The sequence below is a fragment of the Erpetoichthys calabaricus genome, chromosome 3 (assembly GCF_900747795.2).
Source record: "Erpetoichthys calabaricus chromosome 3, fErpCal1.3, whole genome shotgun sequence".
Classification (NCBI taxonomy): domain Eukaryota; kingdom Metazoa; phylum Chordata; class Cladistia; order Polypteriformes; family Polypteridae; genus Erpetoichthys; species Erpetoichthys calabaricus.
The window spans coordinates 20,458,992-20,485,000 of NC_041396.2; the positions used below are offsets into that span (position 1 = coordinate 20,458,992).

Genomic DNA, 26,009 nt, shown 5'->3' on the forward strand with positions numbered 1-26,009 from the left:
AAGGGCTGTTCGGTCCCTGTACAACCGGTGTCAGAGCTTGGTCCGCATTGCCGGCAGTAAGTCGAACCCGTTTCCAGTGAGAGTTGGACTCCGCCACGGCTGCCCTTTGTCACTGATTCTGTTCATAACTTTTATGGACAGAATTTCTAGGCGCAGCCAGGGTGTTGAAGGGGTCCGGCTTTGTGGACTCAGGATTGGGTCACTGCTTTTTGCAGATGATGTTGTCCTGGTTGCTTCATCAGGCCGTGATCTTCAGCTCTCTCTGGATCGGTTCGCAGCTGAGTGTGAAGTGGCTGGGATGAGAATCAGCACCTCCAAATCCGAGACCATGGTCCTCAGCCGGAAAAGGGTGGAGTGCCCTCTCAGGGTTGGGAGCGAGATCCTGCCCCAAGTGGAGGAGTTCAAGTATCTTGGGGTCTTGTTCACGAGTGAGGGAAGAATGGAGCATGAGATCGACAGGCGGATCGGTGCGGCGTCCGCAGTGATGCGGGCTCTGCATCGGTCTGTTGTGGTGAAAAAGGAGCTGAGCCGTAAGGCAAAGCTCTCAATTTACCAGTCGATCTATGTTCCTACCCTCACCTATGGTCATAAGCTATGGGTAGTGACCGAAAGAACGAGATTGCGAATACAAGCGGCTGAAATGAGTTTCCTCCGCAGGGTGTCTGGGCTCTCCCTTAAAGATAGGGTGAGAAGCTCAGTCATCCGGGAGGGGCTCAGAGTAGAGCCGCTGCTCCTCCGCATCGAGAGGAGTCAGATGAGGTGGCTCGGGCATCCGATCAGGATGCCTCCTGGATGCCTTCCTGGTGAGGTGTTCCGGGCACGTCTAACCGGGAGGAGGCCCCGGGGAAGACCCAGGACACGCTGGAGGGACTATGTCTCTCGACTGGCCTGGGAACGCCTTGGGATTCTCCCGGAAGAGCTAGAAGAAGTGGCCGGGGAGAGGGAAGTCTGGGCATCTCTGCTCAAGCTGCTGCCCCCGCGACTCGACCTCAGATAAGCGGAAGAGGATGGATGGATGGATCTACGACGTACTGTTGGAATAGTTTGCCGCTGGAGTGCAAAATACTAAATGTATTCCTCATTGCTAATCTGTACGCGCAAAATTGGCATTGAGTAAGCCTTATTCACTTGCCGGTTCTTTTATCGGGAACATGTAAATCTTTGTGCCAGCCAATGTTTCCGTAAGGGAATAAAAGTGGGTAAACCATAGGATCGCAATTCATATTGAGCGTGGAAATCTGTTTACAGGAGTTGCGTATGGGATAGATGCAAATGTTCCTTTCGGCAGGCGTTTTGCCATCTTCTCCGACGAAAATTGCTGCAATGTCGGGGCATTGTATTGTCGTAAATCCTGCCCAGGGTTTTCCTTGAAAACTATTCGTACAGATGCTGTTGGATTGGACTGAGCGGGGTTGATGGTTCTGAGCATGGAATCTAGCTGGAGAAGTACATTTTCGCTGCATGCAGAGTTTGCTTTATTTTGTAAGCGTACTTCAGTAGCTTGTGCTGTGTCAAAAACATACAACTGTTCATATCCTGGAGAGATACAGTGGTGTGAAAAACTATTTGCCCCCTTCCTGATTTCTTATTCTTTTGCATGTTTGTCACACAAAATGTTTCTGATCATCAAACACATTTAACCATTAGTCAAATATAACACAAGTAAACACAAAATGCAGTTTGTAAATGGTGGTTTTTATTATTTAGGGAGAAAAAAAAATCCAAACCTACATGGCCCTGTGTGAAAAAGTAATTGCCCCCTGAACCTAATAACTGGTTGGGCCACCCTTAGCAGCAATAACTGCAATCAAGCGTTTGCGATAACTTGCAATGAGTCTTTTACAGCGCTCTGGAGGAATTTTGGCCCACTCATCTTTGCAAAATTGTTGTAATTCAGCTTTATTTGAGGGTTTTCTAGCATGAACCGCCTTTTTAAGGTCATGCCATAGCATCTCAATTGGATTCAGGTCAGGACTTTGACTAGGCCACTCCAAAGTCTTCATTTTGTTTTACTTCAGCCATTCAGAGGTGGATTTGCTGGTGTGTTTTGGGTCATTGTCCTGTTGCAGCACCCAAGATCGCTTCAGCTTGAGTTGACGAACAGATGGCCGGACATTCTCCTTCAGGATTTTTTGGTAGACAGTAGAATTCATGGTTCCATCTATCACAGCAAGCCTTCCAGGTCCTGAAGCAGCAAAACAACCCCAGACCATCACACTACCACCACCATATTTTACTGTTGGTATGATGTTCTTTTTCTGAAATGCTGTGTTCCTTTTACGCCAGATGTAACGGGACATTTGCCTTCCAAAAAGTTCAACTTTTGTCTCATCAGTCCACAAGGTATTTTCCCAAAAGTCTTGGCAATCATTGAGATGTTTCTTAGCAAAATTAAGACGAGCCCTAATGTTCTTTTTGCTTAACAGTGGTTTGCGTCTTGGAAATCTGCCATGCAGGCCGTTTTTGCCCAGTCTCTTTCTTATGGTGGAGTCGTGAACACTGACCTTAATTGAGGCAAGTGAGGCCTGCAGTTCTTTAGACGTTGTCCTGGGGTCTTTTGTGACCTCTCGGATGAGTCGTCTCTGCGCTCTTGGGGTAATTTTGGTCGGCCGGCCACTCCTGGGAAGGTTCACCACTGTTCCATGTTTTTGCCATTTGTGGATAATGGCTCTCACTGTGGTTCGCTGGAGTCCCAAAGCTTTAGAAATGGCTTTATAACCTTTACCAGACTGATAGATCTCAATTACTTCTGTTCTCATTTGTTCCTGAATTTCTTTGGATCTTGGCATGATGTCTAGCTTTTGAGGTGCTTTTGGTCTACTTCTCTGTGTCAGGCAGCTCCTATTTAAGTGATTTCTTGATTGAAACAGGTGTGGCAATAATCAGGCCTGGCTACGGAAATTGAACTCAGGTGTGACACCACAGTTAGGTTATTTTTTAACAAGGGGGCAATTACTTTTTCACACAGGGCCATGTAGGTTTGGATTTTTTTTCTCCCTAAATAATAAACACCATCATTGAAAAACTGCATTTTGTGTTTACTTGTGTTATATTTGACTAATGGTTAAATGTGTTTGATGATCAGAAACATTTTGTGTGACAAACATGCAAAAGAATAAGAAATCAGGAAGGGGGCAAATAGTTTTTCACACCACTGTAAAAGTATTAGCATATAGTGGAGAGATTTGGTGATAAATTTGCCCGTGTATTTTAAAACAGTGTGGTCTGTGGCCAGGAGGTTGAGTTATCTGTGCACCCATGGAAGCAAACGCTAGAGAAGAGTTGTATTCTCAAATGTGTTCACGATCATTTTTAGCTTCTGATGTTTGCTGTGTAAGAAGCTGTTGTAAAGACACAGGTGGCTCCCGCAAAGGTGGTAAAGCTACTTTACCGTTGTGGTAGCACCTCGAGTACTTGTTGGATGTATTACGCTCAGCAGGTCAGTATAGTGCATGACATTGAAGAGGACGAATAGGAATCGAGGAATGCCATGTCAGCTGCGTGTGGGCAGGACCGGTTTTGAAGTGGAAACAGGACGAACCAGAAGAGAAATATATATATAAGAGATGCAAAGTACAATTGAATATTGGCAAACATACAACCTGATAAATGCTGATGTGTAGTTCAGGCGGCACACAGACTTGCTAGTTACTTAAAATTTCTCTAGTTAAGGCAGCGTTTCTCAACCTTTAAGTATTTGCGACCCGAGTTTTCATAACAGTTTTAATCGTGCCCCCCCTAACGTTTTTTTGAAAGGAGTCCACTAATACCAATTTGTTCTTTTTAAATTAATGATATATCATAGATGCATATTTTATTATACCTATTTAACTTTTATCGACATTTATCTAACTCTATATTTATTTTTCTAGTATCAGAATGTAGTTTAAATTAATTTGTTTTGTTTTCAATAGATGTATTTTTCATATTTTCAATTCTTGTATTCTTTTTTCACATCTTCACACCCCCCTTTTTGTTACTTCGTGCCCCCCTTAGTGGGGCCCACCCCACAGATTGAGAACCACTGAGTTAAGTTCTCATTTGTGGTCAGCTTTCTTCAGAACAGGCCGCATGCCTGTCTCAATATGGCTGCCGAGCTGTGCTCTTCATTGTGTTGTCCTTTTCAGTTCATGGTGTCTGAGATGCTCCTTCATCAGATGTTGGTAAGAGAGAGAGAGGGTGAGATAAAGCAAGCAAATCTATGGGCTTTCTGTCCATCCCCTACAGCCAATAGTGCGTCATGGTACTTAAAAGTATCTATCTGTCTATCTATCTATCTAAAAGCTTTTGATACAAGCCAGTTCCAAACAGCCATACTTCAGACCAATGGGGCAAAGAACATCTTAACACCTGGCATCCCCCAAAAGCATATGTTTAAGGTAAAGCTTGGCAGTCAGGCAGCCTGGCTTTGTGTGGGAGTTGAAAGACGTCAGAGAAACATTTACCAAACTTGTTTCAGGCACTTCTCCCAACTCTGCCGTAAAATTCACTTTCCTGACTTAGTTTTGCCCAAGTTACAAATAAAGACATACAAAATATTTATCAACTTACAGTATATGCAAAATATCACATCACAGCACACCCCAACTAAGTGAGTTTTTCCTTTTATCTAACTGTAATCCTGGGTGTTTTCTTGGAGGAATGGGCACACGTCGGGCTAACAAACATAACTACGATAAGAAAAGTCATGACATAGATTACCAAAACAGCACAGCATCCTGTAAGACGTGATCATAATTCATATACTGTATTTAATTATTGCATTTGGAACATTTTTTATTAATGCCAAGTGATTTTCCATAAAAACAAACACGTAAATAGATTTAAATATAACAATGCTGCAGATGAGTAAAACAAAATGATTTCTTTAATGTGTTAGTTACTGGTTTTATATTCTGCTATCTCTGCTGTTGCATTCCTAAGTTTACGCGTACACTACTGGTCAAACGTTTTACAACACCTCTGTTTTTCGAGTTTTTCTTCAAATGTAATTGATTGAAATGCAATGAATGATCTAAAATGGTAAAAAGATAAGCACTAAACTGCTAGAGGTTTATATTTACAATTTATATTTATAGTTACAACAAATATCAGAGTATTACAAGTGGGCCTTCTTTAGGGAACAACTAATAGGTGACAACCTACAGATGTAGTGCAGCAATTAAAGGAAATGAAGCCTTGCAAGTTGAAGCAAACAATTTGCTCAGGTGTCCCAACTTCTGCTGATTACTTAAAAAAACCCTCTGTGTGTCTTAAAGCAGAGTTGGAACAGACTGCTGTGTTACTACACCCTCTGAAGTGCCATATGGACAATATTCCAGTGATAATGACAAGAAAATGGCAATTCACAAATGAAATGAGGCAGGCCTACACTTCTAAGTGGTAACAACGCTCTTTCATTTAGAAAAGTTGCAGAAAAAAACAAATTGCCGGTGAGTCCAGTGGTGTCTAAAGGCAACTGGAAAGAGGAGGAAACTCAATAGAAAGAGATCTGGCCGAGACGAAGTCACAAGCCAATCAGAACACAAGTGTCTGAGGGTCACCAGGTCACATGATCACAGGTGCCCCACAGCACAACAGTTTCAAGCACAGCTTAACAGTGCAGGTGTCAAAAAAACCAACTGTCAGTTTATACTGTGACTTTGTGCTGCAGGTCTGACAGGGCGAGTGCCAAGAAGAAAGCCATTTCTTAGAGGACAAAACAGGGCCTTGAAATGCCAGCTGTTGTCTACTGCAGACTGGAGGAAAAGTGGTGTGGTCTGATGAATCCAAATTTGAAATCTTAGGTTCACCACACAGGGTGTTTGAACAAAACAAAAAGGAACTTCACAAGTTGACACGTGACAGATGGACAGAGCTTAGCATTTTATATTTCTAGGTTGTTTGATGACACCCCTTTTGTTTTCATTATGGCCGTCTTCATTGTGCAGTCGTCCATTGCCACATCATTTCTCTTGTAAGACACATTGCATGATGTCATTGTCAGCACTATATACAGTCATGAGAAAGTTTGGGAACCCCTCTTAATTCTTTGGATTTTTGTTTCTCATTTGCTGAGATTTCAAAGTAGCAACTTCCTTTTAATATCTGACATGCCTTATGGAAACAGTAGGATTTCAGCAGTGACATTAAGTTTATTGGATTAACAGAAAATATGCAATATGAATCATAACAAAATTAGACAGGTGCATAAATGTGGGTACCCCAACAGAGATATGACATCAATACTTAGTTGAGCCTCCTTTTGTAAATCTAACAGCCTCTAGACGCTGTCCTCCTATAGCCTGTGATGAGTGTCTGGATTCTGGATGGAGGTATTTCTGACAATTCTTCATACAAAATCTCTCCAGTTCAGTTCAATTTGATGGCTGCCGATCATGGACAGCTTGCTTCAAATCATCCCATCGATTTTCGATGATATTCAAGTCAGGGGACTGTGACGGCCATTCCAGAATATTGTACTTCTCCCTCTGCCTTTGGGTCATTGTCTTGTTGGAATATCCAACCCCTGCGTAACTTCAACTTTGTGACTGATGCTTGAACATTATCCTGAAGAATTTGTTGATATTGGGTTGAATTCATCCGACCCTCGACTTGAACAAGGGCCCCAGTCCCTGAACTAGCCACACAGCCCCACAGCCTGATGGAACCTCCACCAAATTTGACAGTAGGTAGCAGGTGTTTTTCTTGGAATACGGTGTTCTTCTTCCGCCACGCAAAGCTCTTTTTGTTCTGAGCAAATAACTCAATTTTTGTCTCCTTAGTCCAAAGCACTTTGTTCCAAAATGAATCTGTCTTGTCTAAATGAGCATTGGCGTACAACAAATGACTCTGTTTGTGGTGTGAGTGCAGAAAGGGCTTCTTTCTCGTCACCCTGCCATACAGATGTTCTTGGTGCAAATTGTAGAACGATGTACAGATACACCATCTGCAGCCAGATGTTCTTGCAGGTCTTTGGAGGTGATCTGTGGGTTGTCTGTCACCATTCTCACAATCCTGCTCATATGCCACTCCTGTATTTTTCTTGGCCTGCCAGACCTGCTGGGTTTAACAGTAACTGTGCCTGTGGCCTTCCATTTCCTGATTCCATTCCTTACAGTTGAAACTGACAGTTTAAACCTCTGAGATGGCTTTTTGTAGCCTTCCCCTAAACCATGAGACTCAACAATCTTTGTTTTCAGATCTTTGGAGAGTTGCTTTGAGGATCCCATGCTGTCACTCTTCAGAGGAGAGTCAAAGGGAAGGAAACACAACTTGTAACTGACCACCTTAAATACCTTTATATCTCATGATGGACACACCGGTCTATGAAGTCCAAGGCTTAATGAGCTCATCCAACCAATTTGGTGTTGTAAGTAATCAGCATTGAGCAGTGACAGGCATTCAAATCAGCAAAATTATAAGGGTCCCACATTTGTGCACAGCCAGTTTTTCACATTTGATTTTTAATTTCATACAACTAAATTCTGCTTCACTAAAAATCTTTGTTCAGAAAACACCCCAGGACTCCGATGTTCCTACGAAATGAAAGACATACCACTGGTATCTTCTTTGTTGAAAGTAGAGTTAATTATGATGCAGGCTGAGAGGGCTTCCCAAACTTTTTCATATGACTGTAAGTCTGCGATAAACCTCACACAAATCTTTTGTCAATGTGTTGCCTCTTTGATCTTTCATTCGCTGAAGTTTAAGAAGGAATCTTTTGACTTCAAGTTTTGGTTTTCATTTTGGTTTTAGTCGGATGTACATTAATCTGCATGATTTCAAACCTCACCAGTGTATTGGTTTTATTTTTATCTCCTGATCGCTTGTGGCCTACAATCTCTACCTGTGAAAGAACAACTGCATTACACAAAAGATGGTTGCTCACATATCTTGTTGGATAAAAATATGAATAGAGGTATAAAACAAACATTTTGCTTAGGGATAGTTAAGAAAGGGCGTTCATTTCTTGTTGAGACATTTTCAATGATAACTTTCATTGCTCTTCATATGATCGTAGTAGTCCTGACTCTTCCATATCCTGTTCATGAAAACCACCAACAAATGGAGACACAAAATGTCTCCCATCTTTCCTGAATGGGGCAACAATAGCCCTCTAATGTACACCAAACCTTAACTGTAACGTGATTAAAAGATTTAACTTATTATTCCTGTGGTATGATTTTTCAAATTCTTGCTTGAATGAATAATAATGGTGTCACGAACAGGAGTCAGAACAATAAAAAAAAAGGGCTTGAGGCCTGCAAAAAAGGCTACAAAAGCAGGCCAGGGGCTCCACACTGGTCTGTCCAAAATAACTTGACCCTAAACCAGCCAGCCCCCAACGCCTAAGTATTGGCTTCATCCACAGCAGGTTTCAAATTTAGGAATCTGCCTCATTAATATCTTAAATGTCCCAGAATACTATTAGACTGATGTCTAATCTCACAGAAATGGGTTTTAAACTTGAGTTTGCAGCAAAAGAAATGCGTTATTCCCTGAAGTGTTTTTAGTAGCCCTTCAGTTTGGCCCCCAAGGTGTTTCCTGAAGATGCCCTGCTAGACTGGGTGGTCTGTGCCGAATCTCTAACAAGATGCGCTCTTCTCTTTCATGTTATTTTTGGGCTCCTCTTCTGGCTGGCTGGATCAGCAGTTGCAGGTGACAGTAAGTATCGACATGTTCTGGGGCTGCTTGTCGGGCACATGTGGCCATGCTGTGCATTGTGGGGAGGGGCAGAGCATTAGCAAGTTGTGTCTGTGATGCACTCAGATGGGCTTTCCTCATCTGGCACACCTTTGGATTAAATCGTCCAAAGTGTGCAAGAGCATGGGGTCAATGAGTCGGTGAAGAGGAAGGGCTGCTGGCGTCAGCGTAAGGGTAAGGGCAAGCGAATTAAAACAGAAACACTGATGAGGGTAAGAGGGGCTCTTTGAGTTTACTCTTTGAAACGTCCTTCAATTTATGGTTTGGGTGTAAAGCTGCTAACGCAAGAGACACGCGGAATTATGAGCTACGTTTAGCTTGTCTCCTCTTCCTTTATTCCTCCAATAACAAATAAGGCATATCCACTTTTATTGTGAAGTATACCCAGTGGGTTTAAAACGTGTTCAGGCCCCTTCACAACTTTATTGTGTTGTAGATTTCATTTTAAATGGATACGTTTACCATTTTTCCCATCAATCTAGACTTGATAAACCATACTTATGAAGTGAAAACACATCTTCAGAAAGGTTTACACATTTTTAAAAAATTAAAACTGAATCTCTTGTGTATATGTGTGTGTGTGTATATATATATATATATATATATATATATATATATATATATATATATATGAGATATGCGTTCCCCCTCCACTCGCTTTACTCACCAACCCCCACGGCCTGCACTACGCACCAGCCACTTCGCGTCTCTGCCGCTCGTGTTGTGAAGAGGGGGGCTAAACGTACCCCAAGGAGACGCAGTCGCTCCTCCAAAACCCCCTCTTAAAAGGTGATACAATGGGAAACAATTGTTTTTTTTTTAACCTCCTCTTTGCTCGATCAACTGCTGCCGTGCTGTATGATCTGTATCTTGTGCGACGCTTCAAACATTTAAAAGCCTGTACAGCAGCTGTCCTACTCTTTGTGTTTTATTTCTGGCCCCGGGCCTGGTTAAATCTCTTGGCACAAAGTCTCGTCTTACAGGATGTGAGTTCTTGATACTTTTTAGTTTATAATTTAAAAACAGAATAAGAATCTGAAAATCTAACAACATCACCTTAAAGTTCAATAAATTCTGAAAAGAATGATACCCAACATATTTTTATGTAGGTTTTAAAATAAGCCCGATTTAAAGGGTGACAAAAAACGTGACATAAAAAGTCACATAAAAATGTTGCACTTTTAGGCTTAGGATTTTATATATATACACATAGTAGAGTCTCGCTTATCCAACCTTCACTTATCTGACATTCCGTATTATCCAACGTCCCAACGCAAAAAAAACCCAGAAAAAACGCATCAATCGGCAACAAGAACTGCAAGTTGAGAGTGTGAGTGTAGTCTCTTTTTTGTTGCTAAGTTCATTTTTTCAGTTAATTTTTTCTGTTGTTTTGTTGTAAAACATGATTATTAGGTTCGTAATGTATAAAATTATAACATAGGTTGACGTTTAATAGGATTTTTCTTAACACCCCCATTATCCGACGTTCTGCCGGCTCGTTTATGTCGGATAAGCGAGACTCTACTGTGTGTTTGTGTGTGTATATATATATATATATATATATATATATATATATATATATATATATACATATATATATATATATATATATATATATATATATATAATATATATATAATATATATCCATCCATTTTCCAACCCGCTGAATCCGAACACAGGGTCACGGGGGTCTGCTGGAGCCAATCCCAGTCAACACAGGGCACAAGGCAGGAACCAATCCCGGGTAGGGTGCCAACCCACCGCAGGACACACACAAACACACCCACACACCAAGCACACACTAAGGACAATTTAGAATCGCCAATCCACCTAACCTGCATGTCTTTGGACTTTGGGAGGAAACCGGGGCGCCCGGAGGAAAGCCACGAAAACACGGGGAGAACATGCAAACTCCACGCAGGGAGGACCCGGGAAGCGAACCCAGGTCTCCTTACTGCGAGGCAACAGCGCTACCACTGCGCCACCGTGCCGCCATGTATGTTTGTATGTATATATATATATATATATAATATATAATATACTATAATAAAATTTACTACTGTGTGTATATATATATATATATATATATATATATATATATATATATATATATATATATATATATATATATATATATAATATTGTGAAGAAATAAAGGCACAAGAGAGTATATTAAGGGTTGGGGATCCGTCCCCATATACTGTGGGATGTTCAGACAATCAGAATGCATAGAAATGACAATCGACATGGAACAAATAACAGACAGAGTTTTTATGGAGTCATGGCTGGAAGACCTACAGAGGCAGAGGAAATGAGGATGATGTGAATAGACTGGGATGGAGATGATGACATCAGAGGGGGACTGGAAAGGAAGTGATCATGGGAGGACGGTAAGCTATGATGGATGGGATGCAGAAGTGGAGTTATTTCCTGGTGTTGGGAGGTCATTTTCAAGAAAAGTAATCATGTTGAGTTGAACTTTGGACCTTCAGATTTTCTGATGAGGAAGAGAGAAAAGCATTAATATGCTGTTTCATACCCCCACCTCTCCGTCGGGGCCGTTGGCTGACCCCTAAACGTGCATGTGTGAGGCAAAGAGGCGAAGCCCCTTGACGCTGCGCCACGGCGTGTGGTTCATTTATTTGACAGCCTGGAGATCGGAGTAATTACATTCATAGCATTTGTAGTCTGAAAAACAATCCGAGATTCGATCCCCACGAGGGGATGCAGTGGAGTGTGTACGCCTGATGAGCCCAAATGAGGGCGAAACACGTGTCGCGTACTCTTTGCATTATTTGACAGTAAAACTATATAACATTCTATGATCTGCTTCTCGCTACCGAGAGGGCATCGTGACAGACGTTTGCCGACTTGCAGACCAACCACATGCTTTACCTGGTAGGTAACCACCCATACAATCAGATTGTGTTTCAGACTACGAATGCCATGAATATATATATATATATATATATATATATATATATATATATATATATTTGGACATTGGACATTTGGACATGATCCCAGCATATGCAAACTTAAGAAGAAGAACATCCTCATAATAAGTAAAACTCTACAACCAACACCCTCTTAACCCCACCTCATTACCCCCCCCCCCCCCCTTGCACACACTCACTTACCAAACCACCCTCTCCCCCCTAATTTTGCTATATATTGCCTTTGATTCTTGTATGTCTAATCATTATCCTCTGATGATGGCTCCTGGCAGGAGCTGAAAGCTCAGGAATAAAAATTACTTTATGATACGTGATTCATTCTCTCCATTTGTGGAGCTCCAGCTACAAATATATGTGTGTGTGTATGTGTATGTGTTTATATATATATATATATATATATATATATATAGTGAGAGCCAGCCTGACCACAGACAGACAGACAGACACCAAATGTCGAATGCCACACACATTTATTGAACTATTTACAAGTCCATAAACAGTCCTGCACCGCACACAGTGCTCCAGCACCAATCACCCTTCTCTCTGAGCCTCACAATGGCCCTTTTTGGGCTGACCTTCTCTCCCCTCTCTGAAGCCTTGTCTTTCTCCACCCGACACCAGCTCTCCGACTGTTGGAAGGCGGCCCCTTTTATACATCCCTAGATATGCTCCAGGTGCCCTTTGATGAACTTCCACCGGCACTTCCTGGTGTGGCGGAAGTGTCGCATGAGCACCCGGAAGCACTCTGGGTGACCCTGGAATTTCTTCCGCCCGCACTTCCTGTGCTGGCTTCCAGGGCTTCAGGATCCAAGAAATGCCCCCTGGCAGTGGCCACGGGCCCCTCGGATCCCGTGAACCTCCATAGCAACCAGGGTGGCTGTCCTCTTATGGCAAGGGCGCTATATAGTCATCCTGGCTGGGTATGGCACCCAGCTGCCCGTAACAATATGTATATAGTCACACATGCGCGATTAGGGTATATGTGTGTATATATATGTATATATACTGTATGTATCCAGTCAATTCAGTTGGCCACAGGTGGACTCCAGTCAAGTTGTAGACACATCTCAAAGAGAATTAAAACAAACAGGATGGAGCTGCGCACCGTTTGGAGTACCACAGGAAAGGGACGGAATACTTTTTTGATTTTTAATTAATTTGAAAAACCTTTCTGAAAACACATTCTCACTTTGTCATTATGGCTTATGGAGTTTAGGTCTTTCAAGTACTGCCTTGACATTTTCATTTTTACAATTTGAAAATATTTGCATTGTGTGCTCAGTAATACATGTTGTTTGTGGTGATAAAACGCTTCACTACGATTACGAAGCAGAAGTCCTCACTTCTCAATAATTCTAATTTATATTGCCATCCTACAATTAGATCCAGCTCCTTCTAGAAAAAAAAAAAAACCCAGGCAGTGTGGCAAAGTTCTTAAGACTTTGAGTTTTAAACCCTGAGGGTGTGGGTTCAGATCCCACTACTGACACCATGAGGCTCTGAGAAAGTCACTTCATCTGCCAGTTGGAAAAACAAAAGGAATGTAACTGTTTGTATCTCAAATGATGTTAGTCACCTTGGCAGAGGAGACCTTAGCGGTGTGTGGGGCCAAGGGCTGACCAACCCTACGCGGGGCCGGTTACGTCAAACGCTGTGACCGGTATGTGTGGACTGTATAAACTTGAGCGCGAAGTTAATAAAAATAATGTTAACATACACCGGATTTTGTCATTACAGTATTCAGCTAAATTTTTGCAAGATAACATACAGACTTTATCAAAATATAATGACATAATCTATTTAAAAAAAGTGCAATTCATAATTCATGACAATACCACGACAGTGCGAAATTAGCAGGGCCTCTTCTAGTAAAGTACCCAGATTACAAGTATACTCTGAGTCTCGATATGCAGGATGTCAAAGTCATAACTCATGTTGATGTTATGTCAGCTGGTTATCATGTTTTTGTGCATTAATATTCAGACATGTTTATGGCCTACAAATAAAATGTTTGTGTGAAATTAGCGTAGAGGTATCATCATGAGATCTCTTACCGGTTTCCAGGTTCAGAGACAAAAATCCACGTTTCTTGCCTTCTGATTTGAAAAGTCGTTGATGACATCTTCATAGTCTAATCTGGATGAAATGTCTTTTTCTATAGATAGGAGAAGCCAACCCAGCAACTAATAGGCTATACCTATTTGAGGAAGGGATTATACTAGTGATCCTTTTCAGGCCATGAATGTGAACGTACATGTATGGAATTTGACCTTGAAGAGGGATTTTAAAAGGGTTCCTCTTAGAAGCAGCTCAAATATATAAATACTAAAGAATATAACTTGACAAATCCGCTCGAACAGGACACGCAGACCTCAAAAGCAGGGCCTGTGACAATCGCCCCACTTGCCACCCTCAAATGCCACTTTTGCACCAGTCCAAAGGCATCACAATGAAAAAATGTGAATTTTTGGAAAAGGGTAAAAGAAGACTAGAATAAAAGATCTCGCAAAAAAATGACACATTTTTCAAACCAAATTTTCAATTTTGACTCCTTTTACCTCACTTGTGCCTCATGTCTCCTTTTTGCCTTAAGCTATTTCCCCTAAGGACGTTTAGGAGAAACATCTGTGACCAAGTTGAATCTGAAATTAAACCTTAATGAGAAGCTGTTTAAGAACATGAGCCGTCAAAGATCAACCTTTGAGGAGTACAATTCTCCTATTGGGATACACCATTGGTGTTTGTTCTTCCTCAATGAATTTAGCATAGTCATCTGAGGGGTGAGATTTGGGGTGCTACTCCATGGTGGATTGATCGGTTTGGAGGGGTTGGAGGGACTGTTTGGCATTGGGTGATCACCAGAGCGTTAGAGGAGTCAAGCACAATCGTCAATGCTTTTCCTCCTTGGTGAATTGAAGACGACTGTCACAGCAGGGGGGCTTTGGGAAGTCATCCAGGATCAGCTGTGATTGCTGTGAGTGGGTCTGGGGATTTGTCTAGGGGTGGCTGTGGCCCACCTCCAAAGCCGCCACAGCCCACCAGTGGGAAACACGAGTGTAGATTGATGATCAAAAGTGGCAAACTTATCAATTCAGAATGAAATCTATAAAGCAGGAAAGTGAAGGTGGGGGTCTGAATCCACACTGTGTGTGCATGCATGCATGTGTCTGTCTGCACATGGGTAGAGAAGAAATGGTTTATATACTGAATATTGCTCTCTACCTTTCACATATAAACTACCAAAGTAATGAGCGTGTTGATCGTGTCGTTCAATAAGGACAGAATCGGCCTTTTTAGCAGAGTTCAGGAAGATTCCCATGTTCCAGAAGACATGGACAACATGGTGCCTTATTCCAGTCTCTGCTGCAACTTATTTCATTGTCGACACTTTATTTTATTGTTATTATTATTATTATTATTATTTTTTACCAGTAAGCACATCAGCTTTGTTTTGTTTGTCCTCTCAGCAGAGGTGGATCACAGGCCACCAGCTAAGGGCTGCGCTCAATGTCTGTGTTCCCACTTTGATGGCATCCCCACACGCTTGTAGGAGTCAGGTGTGAATGTCAGCCGCAGGGATTTGCACCTTCATAAGAAATTTGATCATCGCATGAGTATCAGAATGACATGTAATGTAAGCCATTTTCTTACACTGAATTAGTTGTCAGATGGAGCCTCCTGGTGCGTCATTATTGGCAGAGGTAACTCCAATATGCTCACTGCTTTCTGCACGATGCATTGTATTTATGTATACAGTATATATATATATATATATACTAAATATATTAGTTTATATATTACATATTATAATATATATATATATTATTGTAATAAATTCAATTTGGACTTTTATCTGTTGTATATATAATATATACAGTATACATACACATATGTATGTATGTTTATATATGTATATGTGTGTGTGTGTGTGTGTGTGTGTATATATATATATATATATATATATCAGATAAAAGTCCAAATTGAATTTATTATAATAATAAATGTGCAAAAAACATCCTCCACCAGGCCCAGCCTTAGGCATAGGTGAAGTAGGCGACCGCCTAGGGCCCCGGCGTCCGGGGGGCCCCGGATCGACGGTGGCCAGGCCCCCGTCCCGCCCGTCCCCTCGCATGTTTAAATCACGTGGGCCAGCGGGGGCGTGTCCGCGTGGGCGGCTATCTATAAAAGCGGAGCGGTTTGAGTCAAGATCTCTATGGGTCGAACGTTCACATCAGTGAATTAGCCCTCATCATCATTCGTTGAAGAAGAAAGAAGAAGTCAAGATCTCATACATCCTTCCACCTCGTCAGTGGCAGCAGGTGGCACGGGAGCGGGAAGGCAGAACCGCAATCTGAGTTGCGAGAACGAACGAAACCCCTGTCTGTCAGTATGTCCTCGAAGCGTAAATACGAATCTGGAGCAGCTAAGCGAAAGAAAAAAGCCGATACTGATGCTTTCATTGCGTCTCAGAGAGGAGCTTTGCTCAATTTTGTGAGAGTTGGTGCTGGTAACAGCTACTCCGGGCGAAAAAGGGATGCAGGGTGATGACCTCATAACGTTACAAGAAAACGTCTCCTTGGTCTAATTTTCACGCATTTCGCAGAGCTTCCAGGGGGGCTCCGCCCCATAATACCTAAGACCGGGCCTGCCTCCACCTCCACTATACTTAAAAAACAAATCAATAATCACAATCAATACAACAATTCACAATAATCCTCCACATCTCCCAGCAGCTCAGTCACCCTTCCTCCCAACTTGGCTTGATCTGCTGGGATTACCCATAGTCCTTTTATACTTCTTGAACCGGAAGTGTTTCTGTCCCTCAGTCCATGTGACTCTTAACACTTCTGGGTCAGGAGAAAACTCCTTTTCTTCATCCTGGAAGTACGTAATTTCTTCTGTCCCTGTGACTAGGATGTACTTCTGGGTTATAGTGCAAATAAAAATCCCTGGGCCTCCCTGCAGCGTTCCCTTGCGACCCCCATGGTATCCAGCAGGGCTGTGCATTAAAACTTCAATGTCCTTGAGGCCCTGCTGGAATTTAGGGCACCTCCATGTTGCAGGGAGGGCTCCATCTGGCAGCCTGGGGGTATTGGCTGGGATGAACGGCTGGCCATATCCCACAATATATATATTGTGGTACCCGGATGGGGGTGGTACCCAGCTGGGATGCCCAAGAAGACCTGAGGAGGGCTTGTGCCTCCTCCAGACCTCGAGGGGGTGACCGCCCTGTGGGCCACGGGTACAGAGCTGGGAAGCTCGACCCTGTAGGGGCACGTGGTCACCGCCAGGGGGAAACCCCAATACCCCTCAGTCCAGGCCAATAAACAATGCCTTTTCTCTCTCTCTTCAGACCGCCTCCTTCTCTCCTCCAGAGACCTCATCCTTCTTCCACCCGACTCTAGTCATCCTCTGAAGGGAGGCAGCCCCTTTAAATAAGCACCCAGATGTGCTCCAGGTGTGTCCCCGGCAATCTCCCACCAACACGCCCCAGTGTGGTGGAAGTGCCGGCTGTATCCCCGGAAGCACTCCGGGTGTCCCCTCTTTTCTTTCCCCCAGTACTTCCGGGTGTGGCGGAAGTGCTGAGGTCCAGGGTCCTACTGGTATTGGGGTGCCCCTTGGCGGTGACCATGGGCCCCTACAGGGTCGAGCTTCCCAGCTCTGTACACGTGGCTCCCAGGGCTGTCGCCCCCTCGAGGTCTGGAGGAGGCACAAGCCCTCCTCCGATCTTCTCGGGCATCCCGGCTGGGTACCACCCCCATCCGGGTACCACTATATATATATATATATATATATATATATATATATATATATATATATATATATATATATATAATATAATATAGAGTGTATATATATATATATATATATACTGTGTATATATATATATTGTGATGGATGGCCAGCAGCTCAACCCACAGCTTAAAGGTGCCCCGCAGGGCACCATGGGAGATGGAGTTCGGCTTCACAGCCCTGCTGGGTGCCGTGGGTGCCGCCGTGTGACGCTGCGTGGAGACGCAGGGATTTTTATTTCCCATATAGCCCGGAGGTACTCCCTAATCACGGGAACGGAAGAACAGAAGTACTTCCGGGCTGAAGAAAAATACAAGTCTTCATCTGACTCGGAAGTGCTATTAAATCACATGGACAGAAGGACAGGAGCACTTCCGGGTCAAGGACTATATAAAGGACTATGGGAGACCCAGCAAGCGAGCCGGAGTTGGGAGAGAGTGTGACAGAGCTGCTGGGAGGAAAGGAAAAGAATTGTATTATTGATTGTGTTTATGGTGGTGGAGGTGGAGGTGCTTTGGGGCACTGTAAAGAAGAAAATTAAGATACTTCTGAGTGCTTTTAAACCAGTGTCTGCATCTGTCTGTTGGGTTTCAAGGGACAACAGCACCCTCAAGCGTCCACTTATTGACAATATATATATATATATATATATATATATATATATATATATATATATATATATATATATATATATATGACAAGCACAGAGGTACAGTTCCTTCTCTCTCCTTCCGCTCCTCCAAAAAGTTTTGTCCTCTTCCTCCAACTTTTTCTTTTCAAAATCAGACTCAGGAGTACGTCTGGTGCCAGGGCCTAGCCTGATGGAAGCACTACCGGGTCAAGCTGTGGAAGTCTGCAACATTGGGGACAATGAATCCCCATAGCTCCCCGCCTTGATGTCACCCACAGAACCCAATATGTTGCTCCATGGCACTACAGTTCCCAGCATGCTCTGTGGGTGTCTATATGGGTGCTGAAACCCGGGGGAGGGCACTAGCAGATATGTCTGAGCCTCCCCCTGTCTCTCCATTATACTGGCCTCAAGGGCCGGGTCAGGATCTTCGCTCCATCCCAGCTGGCATGTCAGTGAACACACTTCTCTTGCCTGCTTTCTGTCCTCGTCTTTCTTCACGTTCCTCCAATGTTCTGGCTTCCCATCCAGGTAAGGAACATGGCCCCATCCTGGCCTGGATGCCCGCCCATGTGCACATTCCATCCGGTGAGGTTCATGGCGGGTGAGGCACTGACTCATTTACAAATATATGAACCCCAAAGAGTAGCTGATTCACTAATCAGCTGGCAGCGTGCACATTGACTACTGGTTATGTTTCGTATCTCATCAGCAATCTTTAGACAAGTAAGGCTCATATTTTGCTAAGAAAGAACGTCACATTTATAACGAAGAGAGCACATTTGCTCAGCACCCTCCATGTGTTCTAAATTTGCAGTTGCAATTCCACAATTCACACTTGTACAATACAAATGGTGTATAAAAAACAGATTTCAATTGTGATCTTAAGTGAAATATTTAATTGTTTTTAAAAGCTTTTAATTCTGATGCTTTAATCAATTTTAGTAGAGATTGTTCAACAAAAGGATAGCAAGAAAGAATATTTTATTTAAGGTCAACATGTAGTTTTTAAATATTAGATTATGATCCCATTTTTTTTATAAAATTATGGTCTTACTATTATTTGTGAATGAAGTCCATGCGCCTCTCCATGAAAATCTCCGTCACTTTCTTGTAAAAGTCCTCCTTATTTTCCTTTAGCTTTAAAAATTTTAATCTTTCATTTTGGCAGTCAGTCCTAACAAAAAATAAAAATAAATGGAGCGCTGCAGTGCACTTGACTTTCTGATGTCGCTGACTTATCGGTGTCTCTGAGTAGAACAACAGCAGCAACGAGCACCTGTTGGGCTCACATGCGCCCCCTTCAGGGTGGCACGGTACTGTCTGCCTCACTTTGCACCTTTTCACTGTCCGATCAGTAAGACTAAATATGTCACACACGTTCATTAAAGATATTAGCCAGACTGTGGAAAGTCAGGGTGTATAATAAACGTGTCTGCAAACGTTATATTGGTGACAGACAGAGAGACGGTGACAGGCAGGCGCCAATCGCAGGCATCAGCCCCGTGTGTGAGGGAGAGCGCAGTCCGAGGGGAGGTGAGGCTCGTCGCTGCTGCACCTCACGTTTCTCCTCTGTATTTGAACAGGAAATGCGCCAATTTAGCAATTTTGACTATAAAAATGATCACAATTATTGGAATCATACAGAAAACAAATTTATAGCGCGGACCAGTGGACACATTTATTTTATGTTATCATTATTATTTTTTTTATTTTCGTGATGACAGGTGAGCCTCCCCTCACTTACCTATTGTTTATCGATTGATTTAAAGTGTAGCAGAGATCTTTGCCCGTCTTGCACGTGTCCTGTGTTTATGCCGTATGTGTTGCACCGCGGTCCTTCATGCCACTGTATGCTGCAATATGATGTATGGATGGTGTGACAGTAAAGCCTTAATTTGACTTGACTTGAATCAGAACAGTAGAAAACTGACATATACATTGGACTCCAAAAACAGACAGACGACTCTAGACGCTGCAGGGCTTCCTGATGGTGTCCACAGCCCTTGCAAGTAGGTATAAGAAACAGTTACTTATGGTGCTGGAATAAAGTGCAGATTTTGTGTCCTTGCAGCCACCGACGAGAAAATGAAGGCCTTTGCTGAGAAGGTCTTTGCCTCGGAAGTGAAAGACGTCGATGTCCGTGAGGAGATCTCCCTGTTTTCGGTGCCAGAGGACTGTCCTATTTTCCATCATGAGATGAGCAATGAAATGTTTCACAAAGAAGCACAAGAAAGTATGCAGCAGAAGTGAGTGAGAGGGGTTTGGGTGGGACAGAGCAGAGTTTGCGGTGGGCAAATGCAATTCGGGGAGGCAAAAACAGTGAAACTCGATGGCCTGTGACCGTGAGGTGTCCTTCTTTAAAGAGCCCACACGGTGTTCAAGGTGGTGTCTGGGCAGCGCCTGGCCCCTTCACTGCCAGGGCGGTTTGGTCAGGACAAGTGGGTCAGATGGCCTGAGGAGAAGCGCAGGCGTCTCATAGAGGGCCCTGGGCATCACTTGTGTGCAGTGATAACAAACTCTAAAGATTATGCAACAAAATATCAATTCAACGGACCCATCATTTTTGTCCATGCCACTTCATTTGTGCTATTATTTGAAATAAAACTCAAAAGCAAAGTCTGATTTTTGTTGACGATGATGGGTGCCAAAGACTTTTTGTCAAAGTTATTGCAGAGACAGCAGGGTTACCAACAAATTTGTGCAGCAGGGGAGGACCACAGTGGCTGCAGGTTTCCATTCAAGCCACTTTCTTAATTAGAAACCAATTTGTTCTGCTGTGGAGCAAATCTCATCTGCCTTAATGTCAGAACATTTATTTATTTATTTACTATAAGCTGCAGCCAAAGCGCTGCCTTTGGCAACCTCAGGTATCCTTGCATCCCTGAGACCCACCATACAGTTAAGGGGGGGCCAGTTGCCTTTAACGTGTCTGACTCGGCCTGCTCAATGTAACACTTAACAGAAGCCCACCTGTATCAAACGCTACTTAAGAGTTTGGGTGAGTGGTCTCTGCCTCGCGTCTAACCCCCTTGGTCTCTGGTTGACATCAGTGCCAATGGAGTAATTACTTCCAGCGCACTGTAAAAATGCAGCGTCCCCGGATCTCATGCCCATTGAATATTTTCTTTGGGATGAGGTGGACTGTCAGCTGTCCACTATGCAATCATTTCTTCATGGTACAACATTCCCGAACGACGCATCCAGCATCTGGTAGACTCCATACCCGGAAAGATTTCTACTACTGTATTCTGAAGCCCAAAGAAGGCCCAACATGCCATAGATTGGTGTACCTAATAAACTGGCCGCTTAGTGCATACTGATCTTGAGGTTGAAGGCCTGCCTGGGGCGAAACTAGTGTGCTTATTGTTCTTTCCTTTTTTTAAAATCTACCATTCTTTCTCACAGGAAAAAGAAAATCCAGATGGCACATACCATCACAGTGGCAGTGCCAGTAACAGAGAAGGTTGAATGTAAGCATGTGTCTATCCAGGAGGCTCACATATCCACTCCTATTTATCTGGAGGTCCCCGAGTTCCAGCGTGTCACAATCACTGGGGACTATGCTGCAGGAGTGAGTATTTTACGATGTTTCTGATGCCTATGTATGTTTCTGTTTTGCTATGAAAACAGGGGCCCCAGCACACTACTTTGCCCGGGGGCCTCTGATGCCTACTGTATGTTCCATCAATGTGCAAAAGACGTTCTAACATGTGGTGCGTTACAAACATTTGTAGTAATAAAATCCACTGCATTTGTCATTCCAACAGATGGCACATCACAAACATTAATGTTACTTTTATGAATCCCATACCAAATGGCATATAACAGAGACATATGAATTGGATCTGTCATTCCAACAGATTGTACTTCACAAACATTGACATTAATTTCATGAATCCCATGCCAAATGGCAAATAATAGAGATATATGCATTGTATTTGTCATTCCAACCAATGGCACATCACAAACATTAATGTTACTTTTATGAATCCCATACCAAATGGCATATAACAGAGACATATGAATTGGATTTGTCATTCCAACAGATTGTACTTCACAAACATTGACATTAATTTCATGAATCCCATGCCAAATGGCAAATAACAGGGATATATGCATTGTATTTGTCATTCCAACATATGGGGTATCACAAACATTTGAAGTAATATAATGCATCACATTTATCATTTCAACAGATGGTGCATTACAAATATTAATGCTGCTTTTATGAATTCCATACCAAATGGTATATTATATAGACATAAGCATTCAGTTTTTTTATTCCAACAGGTAGTGCATTATAAAGATTTGTAGTACTAAAATGCATTACGTTTGTCATTCCAACAGATGGCAGATTACAAACATTAACACAGCTTTTACTAATCCAATACCACATGGCATATAACAGAGATATGTATTGCAATTGTCATCCTAACAGGTGGTACATCACAAACATTAAAAGTGCTATTCTGAATCCCATAACAAATGGCATATAACAGAGACATGCGCATTACATTTGTCATACCAACAGATGACACATCACAAATAACAACACTGCTTTCATGAATCTCATACCAAATGGCATATAACAGAAACATATGCATTGCATTTTTCATTCCAACAGATGGCTGGCATATAACAAACATTTGTAGTAATGCATTTTATTACTGCATATGTTTGTTATGAGCCATCTGTTGGAATCACAAATACAATACATTTTACTACTACGTGCATTGCAAAGTACATTCCAATAGATGGTGAACTGCAAACGTTAAAGCTGAGGCCTGCGTTGATTACTTAGATTTCTACACATCTTACACCGGTAGCACAGCTAATATAAATAAATTGACTTGACTGGATGAAGAAACTTAGACAAGACATCGAAAAAAAGCTTTAAATTAATTTTCATGCAAACTTTTTGTTTGTCTCAGGTAACTGTTGATGACTTTGAAAAGTCTTGCCAAGGGCTTTACCGGGCCCTCACCATCCGTGAGAAGTACATGCGCCTGGCGTTCCAGCGATTCCCTGCCACTGCCAGCAAGTTCTTACGCTCCATTGAAGGCAACATGTGGAATGCGGCTGAGCAGGTGTTTCCAGGTAAGAGCGTGAGAGCCATGGAGAGAAGAGCGAAGGGTCAGGAGTGACAGGCAAACGCTTAGCAATGGAGAGAGAGAGAGAGATGATTTTAGCACAAGGCTGCAACATAACAAAATGTCAGAAAAGTCAAGGAGTCTGAATAATTAAGGAAAGCTCTGTAACCCGACTGAGTAAGGAAGTAGTGGAACTGGTAGGAGGCAGCCCTGGTAATATAGGGATGGATTTTGAACAATTGTTGGGTGTGCTGGTTTCGTATTTCACTTAGATAGATACTGTAGATACTTTATTAATCCCCAAGGGGAAATTCACATACTCCAGCAGCAGCATACTGATAAAAACAATAAAAACAATATTAATTAAAGAGCAATAAAAGTGCAGTGCAAGTTAAAAAGTGCAAGGTTGAGAGTGCGAGGCAGGAATAACAGACAAGAACTTTGTATAATGTTAACGTTTATCCCCCCTGGGTGGAATTGAAGAGTCGCATAGTTTGGGGGAGGAACGATCTCCTCAGTCTGTCAGTGGAGCAGGACGATGACAGCAGTCTGTTGCTGAAGCTGCTCCTCTGTCTGGAGATGATACTGTTCAGTGGATGCAGTGGATTCTCCATGATTGACAGGAGTCTGCTCAGCGCCTGTTGCTCGGCCACGGATGTTAAACTGTCCAGCTCCATCCCTACAATAGAGCCTGCCTTCCTCACCAGTTTGTCCAGGTGTGAGGCATCCCTCTTCTTAATGCTGCCTCCCCAGCACACCACCGCGTAGAAGAGGGCGCTCGCCACAACCGTCTGATAGAACATCTGCAGCATCTTATTGCAGATGTTGAAGGACGCCAGCCTTCTAATAAGGTATAGTCGGCTCTGTCCTTTCTTACACAGAGCATCAGTATTGGCAGTCCAGTCTAATTTATCATCCAGCTGCACTCCCAGGTATTTATAGGTCTGCACCCTCTGTACACAGTCATCTCTGATGATCACGGGGTCCATGAGGGGTCTGGGCCTCCTAAAATCCACCACCAGCTCCTTGGTTTTGCTGGTGTTCAGGTGTAGGTGGTTTGAGTCACACCATTTAACAAAGTCATTGATTAGGTCCCTATACTCCTCCTCCTGCCCACTCCTGATACTAGACATACTTGTCTGTATCGATTAAGTATGTACAGTATTCAAAAGAAAGCCATAATATTTAACAGAATAGTAATAATGATAATAATATAATAATAATAAAAATAATAATAATACTTTCTGTGCTTGTTCTGTTTGTTGCACAACTCGCCAGAATTGGTAAAAAGAACAACTTGAGGTCTTATGAAGCACCCAGTCATGCCAGGCTGTAGGTATGTAAAGACAAGAACCATGCTTTGCCCAAGCCTGTGGGCACGGGTAGAGCATTGATTGAAGGCAGTTGGTGTGGCAGAAAATGACATAAAAGACAGGGATAGATGGAGACAGATGATCCACTGTGGCGACCCCTAAATGGGAGCAGCCGAAAGAAGAAGAAGAGTTTCAGAATGAATGCGGTTTACTCCTACCTCTTGACTGTGTGTGTGTGTCCTCACTTGCCCGGCTCATTCTTGGTTACGTTATTAATGGCTGCGGGTGTAACTGGCCAACGAGAGTGGATCCAACCCGGACTGTCACAGAGCCTCGGTGATAACTGGTGTTTTTCATCACAGTTTTATGAGATTTCTTGAAATGTTTGGAACAGAGCATACATCTGTTTGAAAAATGTTCATTTCTGGCCTTTGTTTTCATCTGAAACGTTAAATAATTTTACCCATTGTGATATTTGCCCGGACACCACCAGTCGGAGACCACATATTCATTCAAATACCTTTTATTTTCTCTTCTTAACACACACAAGTCAGTCCCGCACAATGTCCCACAATGCTTCTAGCCCCAGTCTCCCTTCTCCTGGGCCTTCTCTCTCCTTGTCCCTGGGCCACCTACACACTCTCTCCAGGAGCTTCGTCTTGCTCCTGCTCCCGACTCCAGCTCATCCTCACCCGGATAAGCTCCAGCTGCTCTCCATGACGTCACGTCCTGGTGTGGCGGAAGCGTCAGGAGAGCACCCGGAAGCACTCCGGGTGACCCTGGAAAGATTGTCCTCCATTGGTGTGGCGGAAGTAAATAAGTCCTGGCCTCCATGAGGCTTGAGGCGCCCCCTGGCGGTGACCAGAGGACCCCAACGGTCTTGAACCTCCCTGCTCTCCTTCCGTGGGCCTTTTCTGCTCCAGGACGGTTGCTCCCTCGTGGCCCGGAGGACAAATATGCCACCACCAAGTCCTTCCAGGCGTTCCGGCTGGGTCTGACCCCCAGCCGTGTACGACACCGTACGCTGCAACATCATTTTGTTTAGCTACCAGTGGCAACATTTTGAGATGTTAGGAGAATTGGTGGTTATGGTGAAATTTCCAAAATGCTCTGGGAATGTGTGACATTGGAGTGATGGTAGAAATGCAGGTGCTTGCTCATTGGGGGGTGTCTGAGATTAGGATAAAAAAGTGTGGGTTTCTGATTTTGTTTTGTGACAAAAATGTTTCCTTGATTTTATTATTAACGTCTTTGATTTTTAACAAATGTTTTGGAATCCATGACAGATCAGTTAGACTTTTGGTAACGACATTGACCTGATTATTCACAAATGTCTCCTCTACTGATCCTTCTCATTAAAATATTCTCTCTGTCCCTCATTGAGTCAGTCACTGAGCCACCTGACACTTTAGCCACACTGGGTGCGTAGACTTTTAGCAGGAAGAGCTGCCAGCCATCCAGGTTGTATGGGGTGATTGTCACACCCGATTTGCTTTACTTTTGCTTTAGCTATTTTTTATGAATATTATATATAA

The 26,009-nt window shown here is 43.0% G+C and overlaps 1 protein-coding gene across 3 annotated transcripts in view; it reads left to right on the forward strand.

Annotated features, from left to right (window-relative positions):
* ampd1 (adenosine monophosphate deaminase 1 (isoform M)) overlaps positions 1–26,009 on the forward strand; it is a 133,377-nt gene that overhangs the window by 19,674 nt on the left and 87,694 nt on the right. Inside the window, exons 2-5 of one of the 3 annotated variants that reach the window (XM_028796442.2) lie at positions 8,632–8,646; positions 20,143–20,317; positions 21,477–21,642; positions 23,003–23,168. In XM_028796442.2, coding sequence (XP_028652275.1) covers positions 8,632–8,646; positions 20,143–20,317; positions 21,477–21,642; positions 23,003–23,168 — 522 coding nt within the window. The remainder of the gene's footprint in view (positions 1–8,631; positions 8,647–20,142; positions 20,318–21,476; positions 21,643–23,002; positions 23,169–26,009) is intronic. The other 2 variants (XM_028796443.2, XM_028796444.2) reach the window with 2 other exon arrangements.